Source organism: Carcharhinus amblyrhynchos, chromosome 5, assembly GCF_965287045.1.
Source record: "Carcharhinus amblyrhynchos chromosome 5, sCarAmb.v2.hapA, whole genome shotgun sequence".
NCBI lineage: Eukaryota > Metazoa > Chordata > Chondrichthyes > Carcharhiniformes > Carcharhinidae > Carcharhinus > Carcharhinus amblyrhynchos.
In genome coordinates this window covers 27,872,714-27,888,425 of record NC_137328.1, presented here as the reverse complement: position 1 = coordinate 27,888,425, position 15,712 = coordinate 27,872,714, and the positions used below count along the sequence as shown (strand labels likewise).

At 42.0% G+C, this 15,712-nt stretch overlaps 1 protein-coding gene across 3 annotated transcripts in view; it reads left to right on the top strand.

Moving 5' to 3' along the window:
• Positions 1-15,712, top strand: part of LOC145342927 (adhesion G protein-coupled receptor L3-like) — a 937,845-nt gene that overhangs the window by 794,512 nt on the left and 127,621 nt on the right. For all 3 annotated transcript variants that reach the window (XM_080188553.1, XM_080188552.1, XM_080188551.1), the window contains 2 exons: positions 576-781; positions 5,659-5,832. In XM_080188553.1, coding sequence (XP_080044679.1) covers positions 576-781; positions 5,659-5,832 — 380 coding nt within the window. The remainder of the gene's footprint in view (positions 1-575; positions 782-5,658; positions 5,833-15,712) is intronic.

Below are 15,712 nucleotides of genomic sequence, written 5' to 3'. Positions count from 1 at the left end.
GATACCTGTGGAAGATCTTTATCTTTACTTACTGGTCGGTAATCTGCTGGAGGGGATCAAATTTATTGATGTCATCCATTCCTATTTTGCCTCCAAATATAGTTAGAGCCCTGTTTGAACAACACAGGCAAAGAGTATTTTGCAAATAATAAGGAAACCGAAATATCATTGCTTAAGCACAGATTTCATTTTCGAGTCCAACTAAATTCTTATTGTTGTAAAGTCTGTGGAACAATTCTAAAGGGCAAACAGCAATCATTAGAATAGAAATATTGCACTTATGTTGGTCAAATGAGCTCAAACCAGATTCTTGATTCAGACAATTTCTTCATCATGGTTGGACGCTCCCTCTGTAACTTTACAGAGCATTAGGTTTGGAAATTGGATTAATCTAACGCTGCCAAAGTGCAACATTTTCTGCCGGGTGAACTTTTGGGTCATGAAAGGGTGAAACTGCACTGAATTAAGGCTTTCAAGAAGGCACAATTACTTTCTCAATCTATTTTTAAATAATCTCTCCACATCCATTTTCTGAAATGTCAGTAAAGGCAATATATCTAATCCCTTTGTTGCAGGTGAGATAAGAGTGGCTTTCGTCCTCTACAATAATCTGGGAAGCTATCTTTCTACAGAGAATGCCAGCTTCAAGCTTGGAAGTGAGGCGATGTCAACCAATCACACTGTTATAGTCAACTCACAGGTCGTCTCTGCAGCAATAAACAAAGAAAGCAGTCGAATTTATCTGGCAGCCCCCGTGATTTTTACCTTAAAACATATTGATGTGAGTGAGGAAATGGATTCATTTAGCGTTCAATGTTTAGTTTCTACATGCGTCTCCCTCTACTACCTCAGCATACTCCAGCCTATTGTGGCCTATAAAAGCAAATTACTGTGGATGCTGGAATCTGAAACCAAAAGAGAAAATGCTGGAAAATCTCAGCAGGTCTGGCAGCATCTGTGAGGAAAGAGAGGAGCTGATGATGGAGGATGAGAGGTGACCTGATAGAAGTCTACAAGATTATGAGGGGCATGGACAGAGTGGATAGGCAGAAGCTTTCTCTCAGGGTGGAAGAGTCAATTACTTGGGGGCATAGGTTTAAGGTGCGAGGGGCAAAATTTAAAGGAGATGTATGAGGCATTCTTTTTACACATGGTGGTGGGTGCCTGGAACTCTTTGCCAGGGAGGTAGTGGAAGCAGATAAGACAGTGAGTTAAAAGGGCCATCTAGACAAATACATGAATAGGATGGAAGAGAGAGATATGATCCCCAGCAGTGTGGTTCAGTCAGACAGCATGGTTGGTGCGGGCCTGGAGGGCGAAGGGCCTGTTCCTATGCTGTAATTTTCTTCGTACTTTGTTCTTTTGAGCCCAACTGACCCTTTGTCAAAGCTTTGAAAAAGGGTCATCTGGACTGGAAACGTCAACTCCTTTCTCTCTTTACAGATACTGCCAGACTTGCTTAGATTTTCCAGCATTTCCTTTTTTGCAATTGTGGTCTATGCTGTTCTTTGTATCCTTTATTCCTTGATTGACATTAAACCAGTCAATTAGTTACACTTGGTATTACATTTTACTAATTCTTGAACAATGGGACCTTTAGAATGGTAAGGTATAAGGTTCCCTAATGCTTTTCACTCTTCCCTAAGGATCCTTTACTATGAGATTATTAATTAAATGTATCTTATTATATATTATCTAGTCTTAACTAGTTTGTTCCCTGATTGATTCCACAATGTATTGTTCCGATAAACCGCCCGGAACATGCTTAATGGACTTGCACTTAAGGCTTCCTTTACCAACTTGATTTCTCAAATCTGTGTGAAGATTAAAGCCATCCATGATTATTGTACATATTATAAAATCCCTACAGTGCAGAAGGAAGCCATTCGGCCCATCGAGCCTGCACTGACACTCCAACAGAGCACCTTACCCACGCTCACTGCCTGCCCTAACCTTGGAACCACATGTACTTACTCGCTAATCCCCCTAACTTTACATGTCTTTGGACACTAAGCGACAATTTAGCATTAGCAGTCCATCTAACCTGCAAGTCTTTGGACCCTGGGAGGAAACCGGAGCACCTGAAGGAAACCCATACAGACACGGGAGGAATGTGTTGAGTTTGCATGGTCACCAAAGGCTGGAATCGTACCCAGGCCCCTGGCGCTGTGATGTAGCTTTGCTAACCACTGCCACCTTATTGCAGCACCTTTTATTTTTTGATATACGTGCTGTCCTATTGTGTAGCTATTTTAGGGGGCCTTTTAACTACTCCTACTGGTAACTTTTATTTGCTATTTCTCATCTTCCACCCAAACTGATTTATATCTTGACCTTCTAAGCAAAGATCGTTTCTCACTGCAGCGTTGGTCACAACCTTTATTAACAGAGCTACTTCCTTTCTTTTCTTTTATGCATGCCCTTCTAATATGTCAAGAATCTATGAGTACTCATTTCTTCACCTTGATCACCTTGCAACCACATCACTTTGTGGGTTTCCTTTGGGTGCTTTAATTGCCTCTCATGGTTAAAAGATGTGTAAGTTAGGTGGATTAGCCATGATAAATACTCGGGTTTATGGGGATAGGATGGGGGTTAGGCTTGGGTGTGATGTTCTTTCAGAGAGTCAGTGCATATTCCATAGACTGAATGACTCCTTCTGCACTGTAGGGAATTTATAGACTATCAGGTTAGACCCATTTATTTCTAATTGTACCGTGAACTCATCTATCTTGTTACAAATGCCACATATATTCCGATAAAGAGTCTTCATTTTTTATATTTTTGCTATTTTTCCATAATTTTTTTGCTGATGTACTATTCTCATATCCAGCCTGTCTCTTTGTGCTACATTCTGGGTATCATGATCCAATCATTCACTATTGCTTTGTCATTTCTCTTGAGCTTTCTAAATTTCCCCTCACTTGAAGACTCCATCCCATTATTTAGTTTAGAGCCTTATTGTTACGTATTCATTTTTCCAGTCAGGGTCCCAGCACAGTTAAGGTGAACCCCACCCCAACAGAACAGCTCCCTCATTCCCTAGTAATGGTGCCAGTGCACCACGAACTGAAACCCATTTATCCGGCAACAATCTTTGATCAATGCTTTCTAATCTGTAATTTTTTGTTATTATTCTGGTCATCGCTGACGGTGTCTGCATTTGTTGCCCACCCTTAATTGTTCTTGAATTGAGTGGCTTGGAAGGTCACTTCAGAGGCCAGTTAAGAGACAACCATGTTTCTGTGGGTCTAGTTTCACATGTAGGCCAGACCGGGCATGGATGTCAGATTTACTTCCCTTCGGGATGTTAATGAATCAGATGGGCTTTTATGATAGTTTCATGGTCACCATTACTGAGACAAGTTTACAATTCCAGATTTTATTTATTGAAATCAAATTCCACCAGTTGCCATTTGAGGGATTTGAATCCATGAATTTAGAGCATTTGCCTGGGACTCTGAATGATTCATCCAGTGATACTGCCACTGCACTTACCATATTCCCCACATTGACCATAAGGAATTTTCTTGTGGCTCAGATAGAGATAATCCAGAGATTATCATTTGTGATACATGATTGTTTGTCTGAGAAAGTAAATAGAGGTAACAAGGTAATGTGGAAACATATATGATGGTCTGTCATGTATGTTCCAATAAACACTTGATATTGTGCAAAATATCTCCAAAAACTATCCAGGTTGTCTGTGTCCTGATTTCCTGGTGTCTTGTTAACTACAATAGAAATTTACCTGACTGGTGAAGAGAGACACTTTCTCAGAGCCCCAGACATTGGGAGCCAAAGGCTGGATGTTGCCTAATTGACAGCCAGCCATCTGGAAATTACAGTCTTGTTTCATCAATTATTTTAACAACTAAAGGAATGTTTAAAGCATAACCAGATTCTGAATCCATGTATTGATTTTCTCCATAATAGTTTGCTTGAAAGTTGATGAGTCTTCACAAAATGTTCCAGTACCGTTAGTATTGCTTGAATCTTCACTCTGATGTGTCCTGATTTGATAGAAACAGAGAAAGATTTTCAACATTGTGATGTCAGCCAGATCTGACGACAATTTGCAAGCATCTATTAAAATGATAAAGTCCATGTAAACTGTTCTTTTTTGTTTGGGGTGCTCTAAATAATGATGAAAAAGAATTCGGGTAGAATAGACAACTGAACTGTTTTGACCCAACGGAATTGATTTTAACCACCTTAATTTTGTGGGAACAGTGCAATGGAGGGGACAAAATGCTTAAAATTACATTGGTATCTGAGAGCATTTTGATTTGAATACCTCAATTAACTATATTGGAGCCACCTGTTCCAATAACAACCACAGTAAATTCTTCCTCATTTTTTTAAGGCACTGTTTTGCTGGGTGGGTGGCCTCAGAATCATCCTCTTGGTTTGCAAGTTAAATAGACTTCCCAGCTGCAGTGTTCTATTCTGCATTTAACTTGCTATTAGAGATTTTAATATGAACTTAACCAAGATCTTCCACTGTCATAAATGCCAAAATGTGAGAATTGTAATTTACTACTTTGGCTATGATAAAATAAACAACAAGATATATTAATTACTTTTTCAAATCACCTTGATAATCAAAATCTGCCATTTCTAAGGGGACAGTTTCTGCTGTTTGCTAATATTATGAATACATGTATAAAAACACATTTAAAAGTTTATTATTATTCAGAAACTGTTGAGATATTTCTCATGCAGTGGTTTCTGTGCTAATGCATTTAATTTATCATGTAATTATGTTTTTTTTTGCTAATAACTTTGATTCGTCTGTCCAATTTTGCAACTATTCTAAAGCTCCTTCAAACCATTAATTATCTCTTCTGTCCCCATGGCTTTCCCCATTCTGCTGTTGGTTTGACAGACTTGCCAATGCTATTTGCACCGGTGAGAAAAGGAAGAGTTCCAGCAATGATTTCTGCAGAACTCCTCTCAACGCCTATCCCCACTCCGCCATGACTCTCACCAATGCTGTCAGTCCTTTTCTTTTAACCGTAATGACATTTTATTCTCAATTCTCAAAAATTCAGTTTAAAAGCTTTGCATGTAGGAATTTGCCAATAGCTTTTATAAATTCCAAACCAGCTATAGCACAGCCAGCTCCACTTTAATATATCAGTAATGCCTTCAAAGATAAGGCAGTATTTTATCCATTTTAATTCCATTCTGGCTGGCTAGCTTTTTATGAATTCTTATTAAACTGTTGCTGGTAAACAACTAAATACAACTAAGTAATACATACTCCATGTAACCTGTTAAAATCAGGCCTGCTGACTCTCAATTATCTTCAGTGTTCAATGGCCATTTCCATTTTAATAATCAAATGGGGTCACTGTAATGCACGATTGGCAGGAATTGTTAAATTGCCTGATCTGAATTGCAAATGAAGCAGATGGTTGTTACAGAGTAGATTTAAGTTGTGGCTTCATATTAATCAAAACCAAAGAACTAATTTGGTAATAGTGAAGGGCTTGATAGCAATCTGAATTTTATAACTTCCACATGGAAAATATAACATGTAACAGATTGCTTCTTGACCAAGGGAATGGATATATTGAAGGACTGGTTCGCAGGGGGAGGGATGGTACTTTTCACAGTATGAAAAATTTTATCATTTTTATTTCTTTCTTTCAGTTCCAAAACAATTTTAACCCAAATTGTTCATTCTGGAGCTACTCGAAGCGCACAATGACAGGGTATTGGTCCACGCAGGGCTGCAGAATGCTGGGGTCAAACAGGACACATACCACATGCTCCTGCAATCATCTGACAAACTTTGCTGTCCTCATGGCACACAAAGACGTCAAGGTAAGAAGTTGCAGAGATAAATCTCTTCATCTCTAAACAATGGAAGATTGCTCACTGTGGAAGTCAAATTGACCTCTGTTATTACAGAGGATCGCAGTAAAACTGTTTGCAGGTCCCTGATTGCTGGGCCAATGAAATGAAATTGATCTCATATTAACCAAGCCAATTATTAAGCAATTTGACAGTGTATCGTGGAATTATACTATCTCCGAGCCTTATTATAGACATATGAAAAAAACTAAACAAGGCACAATTCCAAATGTAGAATGCATTTTCTTGCTTCACACCACCTTTGTTTTTATAATAGAGATTGAACCTGAGCCACATTCAGGATCTTGTTTGCCTGATTGAAGTTTTTTTTAAACCAATTTAGTCATTTCACATACTAAAATTAGTTAGTATTTTCATTTGAATTTTGAACTACTTTATTGGTCTACCACCAGCGATGCCTTATTTCCCAATGATATAGTTTAGAGGGGAAGGAAAATAACATGCAACAATCTGGAAATGTTCTCCTTCCCCCACGTTAAATAACAACTATTTTGTGTAAACTCCCATAAATATCGTAGGCTGAAGTATGACTAGAAAGAGGGAAATTTGTTAATAAAACTCCAAATGCAACATAATCTTTAAAGCCTTGTAAAATTTATTTATTATTTCATTCATTCTCCTTTTTTTCTAATTATGGAAAAGTTACAGGACCGTGCCTCTGATATTTGCTCTCCTTATTTTTTCCTCTTTAAGTAAACCATAGAAACCTTTCAGTGCAGAAAGAGGCCATTTGGCCCATTGAGTCTGCACCAACAACAATTCCACCCAGGCCCTATCCCCGTATCCCTACATATTTATCTACAAATCCTTCTAAGCTACACACCCCAGGACACTTAAGGGGCAGTTCAGCTTGGCCAATCAACCTAACCTGCTCATCTTTGGACTATGGGAGGAAACCGGAACACACCCATGCAGACACAAGGAGAATGTGCAAAGTCGGCACAGATAGTGACCCGAGCCGGGAATCGAACCCAGGTCCCTGGAGCTGTGAAGCAGCAGTGCTGACCACTATGCTACCATGCCGCCCATTTAACATTTGAGATTCTCATCCCACCTCTTATTTTCTTTGCCACAAATTGCACTTTCCTAATGGTGCACCACACGAGGAAAAAAATCATTTTTTGATTGACATAAATTAATCCTTTCCTTTGATACTACTTTTTAAATTCATAAAACGGTATCCCTGTATATTTGAGGTTGTTATACATTTTCATTGCAGTATTCATGCAAAAAGTTTAGATTTATAAATATTTGTGTGCATGCACTTGGAAGCAGTAGAGGTCTTGTGGCTCAGGTGTTAGCTTCCCTGCCTCTGAACCAAAAGCTTTGAGTTCGAGTCCTAACCCAGCAGTCAATGGCCAAGGAAGGTATGTTTATAATGTGGCCGACAGATTGGGTACCAACCTGTAAAATCCTTCCAACATTGCCAATAGCAGGCAGTAAGAGTGAGAGTCACTGCTGGTAAGCTATGCGTCATGTGGACTGGCACTCGTCAGGTATAGGCCTCTGGAGAGAGGCTAGCGATCTGTTCCAGGTAAAATCACGCTATAGGAACAGATGAAAGTCTGCATTGTACACCAGTCAGTGTGGGAAGAAAAGCAATAACAACTTGGGATTATTACAGTCAGGGATTTCACACAAGGTGTTGCTGGCAGTCAGTTGTACCTGTTAAGTTTTAGGAGCCTTTTCTTTACATTTCTGTCCTGGCTCCTGGCAATGATGTTTTATTTTCCTTTGTATTTGTACATACCTTGGGTGGAATCTTCCAATTCCGCCAACACTTGGCAGACAAACAATGCAGTAAGCCCTTTTGCATGCATTAGTATATCATGTATGCTCATTAAAAGGCCATCTCCCCGGAATGAAGCTTCCTCCTTTAAGTTAAGCTCCCCACCAGTCAGAAATGGAACATTCACATTTACAACTATATATAAATGACATGCACCTGCTGAAATTGACCTCTTCCTTGACTTTGAGGTGAGTAGATGCTACTTAATCCTTCTTGGGAACAAGTTTGTACTTGCAAATCTTGGCTCATATTGGGTGCTGCGTGAAGGCTGCACAGGGGGAAAAGGGAACTGACGGCACTGGGGTGGAGTTTAAAGTCAGAGTCAGGAACACCCCAATAATCATGAGACAACTGAATGCAACCACACTATGTTGTGTTCTCCTGTCTCCTGTGAAGCCTGCACGGCAGTGGATTTGTTTCTGAATCATGGATCTAATAATATTGAGATCCCAGCAATATCTGGAACTGCTGTTTATTCTGTGCAATTTACCATTGGCTGCAGTCAGAAGGAGTGAGGTCAGTGCCTCCGTGGGGCACAGCTAATGGATGGCTGCAGACTTCCAACCCCAAACCTCCATTCTTGTGGGTGAGTGGTTGTTGCTGACAAAGATTCATGTAGTTGATAAATCTATGCTGCCAAGGCAGTGGTCTCTCCACAGAGCCTCAAGGAAGCAAGCGGAATTATGTCAGAGGCAGGGTGCTCTCACATAGCTCTTATTATCCCAGGACCAATGTCTTCAGGTGCATGTATGCACAAGAGGAATGCCAGTATCTGGTTCTCCAGGATGTCCTTTACCTGAAAGGGGTAGTTACGCCACATCAAGATGGAAGCCAGGCGTAGGGATGGAAGCAAATCTATAAAGAATACGCTAAATGGATTTATTACTTCAATTTGTCCACTGAGTCCTAGATAATACGGGCTGCAGGAAACTCTACCATTCTACTGGAGGAGAAAAGCTCATTGAAGGTTGCCACAGGGCCAGGAGGAGCAACAGCCTGAGTTACAAAAGGCAGGTGGTCTCAAGAAGATCAGGATGCTGATGACCAGAATCAAACTAATTGGCCCAACCATGAGTATATTGCAGGCAGTGCACAAATGAGCAAGAGGCAATGCTGGTGATGGCTTTGAATGATGTGGAATGTGGTTTCACACATCTGCTAGCTTCTCCACGAGGACCTACTGCCATGAGGACTTGGAGGCAATCCCATTGTCGATGGCATTGAAGGTAACAGCCACCTTTTGCCAATGGCTCCTTCCAGAACTCCAATTGGGACTTTTAAAGAACAAAAACAGCCCGGGAAACAGGCCCAATGAGCCCGCGCCGCTATCTTAACACCACCAGTCCCCCTCTCCACCCATGCCCCTTATCTAATGTTTTATGGCCATCCACATTGAGGGAAACTAATTTGGGGACAATTTATTACTGCCAATCAGCCTAATAGCACATCTTTGGGGTGTGGGAGGAAACTGGAGCACCTGGAGAAAACCCACGCAAGCGTGGGGAGAATGCGCAAACTCCCACAGACACCGGCCCAAATCCATGTGTCTGCACAGCAAACAGTGATAGTCACTGAGCTGTCGTCTTGCCCAGTATCTAGCCCAGTTTAAGCACACACTAACGACATGAAGCACTAGGCCAATCTCAAACAACCAAGAGCAGCCCAAGTACGACCCATCGCGTGTATGCCCCTCGTTGGACAACAAGGCGGACGGACTTAAAACCTGTGAATGAAAAAGAGAAAAAAAACATTATTATTGTACCATATCCATTTACCTTACCAGGGACGCCCCAATGCTAATGACCCTTATTTAAAACAATCTCCTCTATCCACCCATCTCCAACCCACTCATGTGCCTGTCTAAGTTATTCTTAAACAACTCTAGCGTGTTTGCCTCCACCACCTTACTTGGCAGAGCATTCCATACCCCCACTACCCTCTGTGTGAAAAACCTCCCTCTAATATCTGTGTTATACCTCTCCCCCCTCACCTTAAGCCCATGGCCCCTTGTCCTGTGTGTCTCTATCATAGGAAATAGCTTACCTTGTTTACTCTATCTATACCCTTCATAATCTTATATACCTCTATTAGATCCCCCCTCAGTCGGCATCTTTCAAGGGAAAAGAGCCCCGATTTATTCAATCTTTCCTCATAACCCAGTCCTCCCATACCAGGCAACATCCTGGTAAACCTCCTCTGCACTCTCTCCAGAGTTTCCACGTCCTTCCGGTAGTAAGGCGACCAGAACTGGACGCAGTACTCTAAATGCGGCCTAACCAACGTTCTGTACAACTGCACACTTTTGTGGCACAGAAGTGTGTATCTGAGAGGTGACAGATGCCTTCTTCAGGAAAGCACAATAGTTTGTCCAATTCTGCATGGATCCTGAAAGGCCAGCCTGCAAAAGTGTTGGGTTTTTGCAGCAATCTGAGGTTTGGCGTGAGTGCACGGGGTATTAACTGCACACATGTGGCCTTGAGCGCTCCCTGCAACAGATGAATAGAAAAAAAAATTAAGAGAAATGGATTTCACTCTTTGAACATGCAGCATGTGAGCAGGTGAAGTGTGCAGTGGTGTACCACAGAGATCTGTGTTGAGCCCCCAATTCATCATTTATATAAATTACATTGATGACAATGTGGGGGATAGGATTAGTAAGTTTGCGGATGACACGAAGATTGGCTGGGTGATTAACAGTGAGGCAGAGTGTCTTGGGCTGCAAGAAGATATAGATGGAATGGTCAAATGGCGGATAAGTGACAGATGGAATTTAACCCTGAAAAGTGTAAACTGATATACTTTGGAAGGAGTAATTTGACAAGAAAGAACTCATTGAATGGTAGAACACTAGGGACCTTGTCCACAGATCTCTGAAAATGGAGGTCATGCTAGTAGGGTGGTGAAAAAGGCGTATAGGACACTTGCCTTTTTCAGCTGCGGCATAGATTACCAAAGCAGGGACGTCATGTTGGTGTTGTACAGAGCTTTGATGAGGCCACAGCTAGAGTTCTATGTACAGTTCTGGTCACCACGTTATAGGAAGGATGTGATTGCACTGGAAGGGGTGCAGAGGAGATTCACCAGGATGCTGCCTGGGATGGAACATTTAAGTGATGAAGAGAGGCTGTGTAAGCTTGGGTTGTTTTCACTGGAGCTGAGAACACTGAGGGGTGACCTGATTATAAAGGGGTCCAAGATTATAAAAGACATGCACAGAGTGGATAAGGAGCAGCTGTTCCCCTTAGTTGAAGAGTCAGTCACAAGGGGCATAGGTTCAAGATGAGGAGCAGGAGGTTTGGGGGCATGTGAGGAAAAGTTCTTTTACTCAGACGGTGGTGATGGTCAGGAATGGGCTGTCTGGGAGGGTGGAAGAGTCAGCTTGCCTCACATCCTTTAAAAGATATCTAGATGAGCACCTGGCACATGATAACATTCAGAGCTATGGGCCAAGTGCTGGCAAATGGGATTCGGTGGGAGTTCAGATGTTTCTAATCTGTCAGTGCAGAGAAGGACCTCTTCTGCACTGCATGATTCTATGACTGCAACTTGCAGTGTAACCATCCTCCTTGCTAACGTTGGGATGTGTAATATCCTGACTGAATCCTTCCACTGTTATGCGTTCCCAGATAGCAGAACACTACCAGCTCATTTTATTGTCATGGAGTTTTGCATAGGTTACTTGCAGTGTGTGTTTGAGTATGAATCTCAGTTTAGCAACTATAATGGGAATAGTCACTGATTTGTTGGTAATCTAAACAACCAGCTCAAAGTGAAGCTGGTGGAGTCCAGTTTTCCTCGGGATCTCTGAATGTTCCACTAATTTCAAGCATTTTGCTAATCTGCCTACGATTGGTTATAATTTTAAAAAATCTGCTCATGTAATTTACTGCATTGCCTATTTAATGTAAAACAAGTGAGGACATATTTGATTACAAATAGTTGGAGATGGCTATACCAATGGGGACAAAGTAGAAATGTTTGAGAGCTTCAAGTTTTTAGGTGTCCAGATCACCAACAACCTGCCCTGGTCCCTCCATGCTGACGAAATTGTGAAGAAAGCCCACCAATGCCTCTACTTTCTCAGAAGACTAAGGAAATTTGGCAGGTCCACTACAATTCTCACCAACTTTTATAGATGCACCGTAGAAAGCATTCATTCCAGTTGTATCACAGCTTGGCATGGCTCCTGCTCTGTCCAAGACCTCAAGAAATGACAAAATGTTGTGACTGAAGCCCAATCCATTACTCAAAACAGTCTCCTGCCCATTGACGCTGAGTACACTTCCTGCTGCGTCGGAAAAACAGCCAGCATAAGTAAGGACCCCATGCACCCCGGACATTCTCTCTTCCATTTCTTCCATCAGGAAAAAGATACGGAAGTCTGAGGACCAACTCAAGAACAGCTTCTTTGCTGCTGCCATTAGACTTCTAAATAAACCGACCTCTCATTAAGTTGATCTTTCTCAACACACTAGCTGTGACTGTAACATTACATTCTGCACTCTGTCCTTTCCTTCTCTATGAATGGTATGTTTTAATTGCATAACATGCACAAAACAATACTTTGCACTGGAGAGAAATATATAACAATAATAAATCACATCAGATGTTCGATGCTAATTTTATATAGGCACAGGAGTAAAATTTGAAAGTTTTATGGACACTTCGGATATCACTATATCTTTTTACTTCCTTATACATCATCTTAGCCATGTGTTACATTTTAATAAAATAATACCATTTCATTGACAGATAAAAATAAGTACAGTAAATTACATTGACTGGAGACACTGAGATGTAATTGGAATGTAATTCATCAAGGCTAATCCCATGTGGTTTACAGAAGGATAAAATGATACAATTTCATAATTATATAATTCTATTCCAACCAGAGAATCTAATATTTGCAATCTGGCACATTAATGCTCACACTTGTTATGTGCAATAGATTGGTCTTCCAGATGACTGGGATCTAATGCTGAAATTCACAATCCATTCAATTCTTTGTTCTTTGTTCAATACAGCTCAGAAACATGCCCATCAGCCTAATCCATCCATGCTGATTATGGTGTCCTCCAAGGTAGTCCCAGTTGCTCACATTTAGCCTATAATCCTTTCCCATCCATACACTTATCCAAATGCTTTTTAAATGTTGCTCATGCACCTCAACCAGTTGCTCTGGCCACATGTTCCATATTCCAGCTGTTAGACAATGCCCTCCAGCACTGTGCTATCAAAGTTTGTACAGTCAATGAGAGGCCACCAATCAACCTGAGACAGGCAGGTACAAATGCTACTTCGGATCTGTCTCAAGCGCATACTTGTCCTTGCGTCTGGGAATTTCAGAGTTGGGGAAATCCCAACCAGACTCCTGTTGGCTAGCAGCACATCAGCTCAACAGTCCAAGTATGCACACAATTATTGTACCTGTGCATATCCTGATGGTTACATGAGGATTATTGCCACTTGAGTCCACAACCAACAAATTGCTAGATTCTCGCACCCCTGATATTAATATATGAAATTCACATGTATGAGTTTATCACAGCTTTCTACCCCAATCCTCCCACTTACCCTTCCTTCCCTGACTCTTCCATTCTCCACTTCCCTCCCCAACCTTTCTACTCTTGCTTTCCTGCCCAACCCTCCCACTCTACATTTCCCTCCCTGACTCTCCCACTCCCTTCCCCGAATCTCGACTTCCTTCCTCCATCCGTCCACTTTCCTCCCTGACTCTTTTTCTCTCTGCTTCCCTCCCCACTGCATCTCCCGCTCTGCGCTCCCCTCCCCGAGTCTGCCATTCTCCATCAATTCCTTCCCCGAAGCTCCCACTCTCCACTTCCCTCCCTTTCACTCTATACTTACCTTTCTGACCCTCCTGCTCTCTGCTTCCCTCCCTAGATCCATTCTCTGCTCCCCCCGGACTCACCCACTCTCCGCATTCCCTTCTCTAACCTTCCCACTCCCTGCTTCTCCCACTCACCACTTCCCTCCCACTCTTCGCTTCTCCCCCTCACACTCTTCTCTTCCTTCCCCTTACCCTCCCACTCTCCAGGGTCATTCCTACCTCCTTTCTTGAACATTCGCCAATCTCCAGTCCTCTAGCACTATCTCTGTGATGTGGAGATGCCAGCATTGGACTGGGGTAAACATAGTAAGAAGTTTCACAATACCAAGTTAAAGTCCAACAGGTTTATTTGATAGTAAATGCCACAAGCTTTCAGAATGCTGTTCCTTCGTCAGGTGAGTGAAGAGTTCTGATCAGAACTCTTTAACCTGGTGTTGTGAGACCTTTTACTGTGACTATCCCTATGGACGGTGAGGACCCAAAGATCAATGCCAAAGGCTCTGCAGTCTCTTTCCTTGCCTCTCAAAAATCCTAGGATATATCCTATTTGGCCTAGGGGACTTAACAATCCTCAAGTTTTTTAAAATCGCTAATACATCTTCTCTCAGAACATCAACCTCCTCCAGCCTATCAGCCTGTATCACACTCTCATCCTCAAAAACATGGCCCCTCTCCTCGGTAAACACTGAAGAAAAGTATTTATTTGTTGCCTCTCCTATGTCTTCTGACTCCATACACAAGTTCCCACTACTATCCTTGACCGGCCCTAACCTCACCCTGGTCATTCTTTTATTTCTCACATAAGAGTAAAAAGCCTTGGGGTTTTCCTTGATCTGACCCACCGAGGACATCTCATGCCCTTTCTAGCTCTCTTAAGCCCTTTTTTTTAACCTCATTCCTTGCTATCTTGTAACCCTCAAGTGACCCAACTGAACCTTGTTTTTTCCATCCTTACATACGCTTCCTTTTTCCTCTTTCATACAAGACATTCAACTTCTTTTGTGAACCATGGTTCCCTCATTCAGCCATTTCCTCCCTGTCTGACAGGGACATACCTATCAAGAACATGCAGTATTTGTTCCTTGAACAAACTCCACTTTTCATTTGTGCCTTACCCTGACAGTTTCTGTTCCCATCTTATGCTCCTTAATTCTTGCCTAATCGCATCATAATTACCCCTCCTCGATTATAAACCTTGCCCTGCCGTATGGGCCTATCCCTCTCCATTGCAATAATGAAAGACACTAAATTGTGGTCACTATCTCCAAAGTGCTCTCCCATAAGCAAATCTAACACTTGGCTCAGTTCATTACCCAGTACCAAGTCCAATGTGGCCCCACCTCTTGTCTGCTTATCCACGTATTGTGTCAGGAAACCCTCCTGCATACACTGTACAAAAACTGCCCCATCTGAACAATTCGACCTATGAAGGTTCCAGTCAGTATTTGGAAACTTAAAGTCACCCATGTTAACTACCCTGTGACCTCCACACCTATCCATAATCTGCTTTGCAATTTCTTCCTCCACATCTCTATCACTATTTGGGGGCCTATAGCAAACTCCTCACGACGTGACCGCTCCTTTCCTATTTCTAACTTCAGCCCCTATTATCTCAGTAGGATACCCTCGAACTGCCTTTCTGCAGCCGTTAAACTATCCTTGATTAACAATGCTACTCCTCCACCTCTTATCATCTTCCCTACTCTTACTGAAGTATCTTTACCAGGAACTTCCAACAACGATTCCTGTCCCTGTTCTAACATGACCACAACATCGTAGTCCCAAGTACCAATCCACGCTCCAAGTACACCTACCTTAGTCCGGATGCTCATTGCATTGAAGTAGATACACTTCAACCCACCTTCCTGTCTGCCAGTACACTCCTGCGACCTTGATATCCTCCTTAGTACCTCACTACACTCAACACTGGCTTCTTTTCTCATCCCCCTGACGAATTAGTTTAAACCCTCCTGAAGAGCCATAGCAAATTTCCCTTCCAGGATATTGGTGTCCCTCTGGTTCAGGTGCAAACCGTCTTGTTTGTACATGAACCACCTTCTCCAGAATGTGCTCCAATTATTCATGTAACTGAAACACTCCTTCTTATACCAGCCACGAGTTTATCTGCACTGTCTCCCTGTTCCTCACCTTGTTAGTGCATGGCACCGGCAACAAACCAGAGATGATGACAT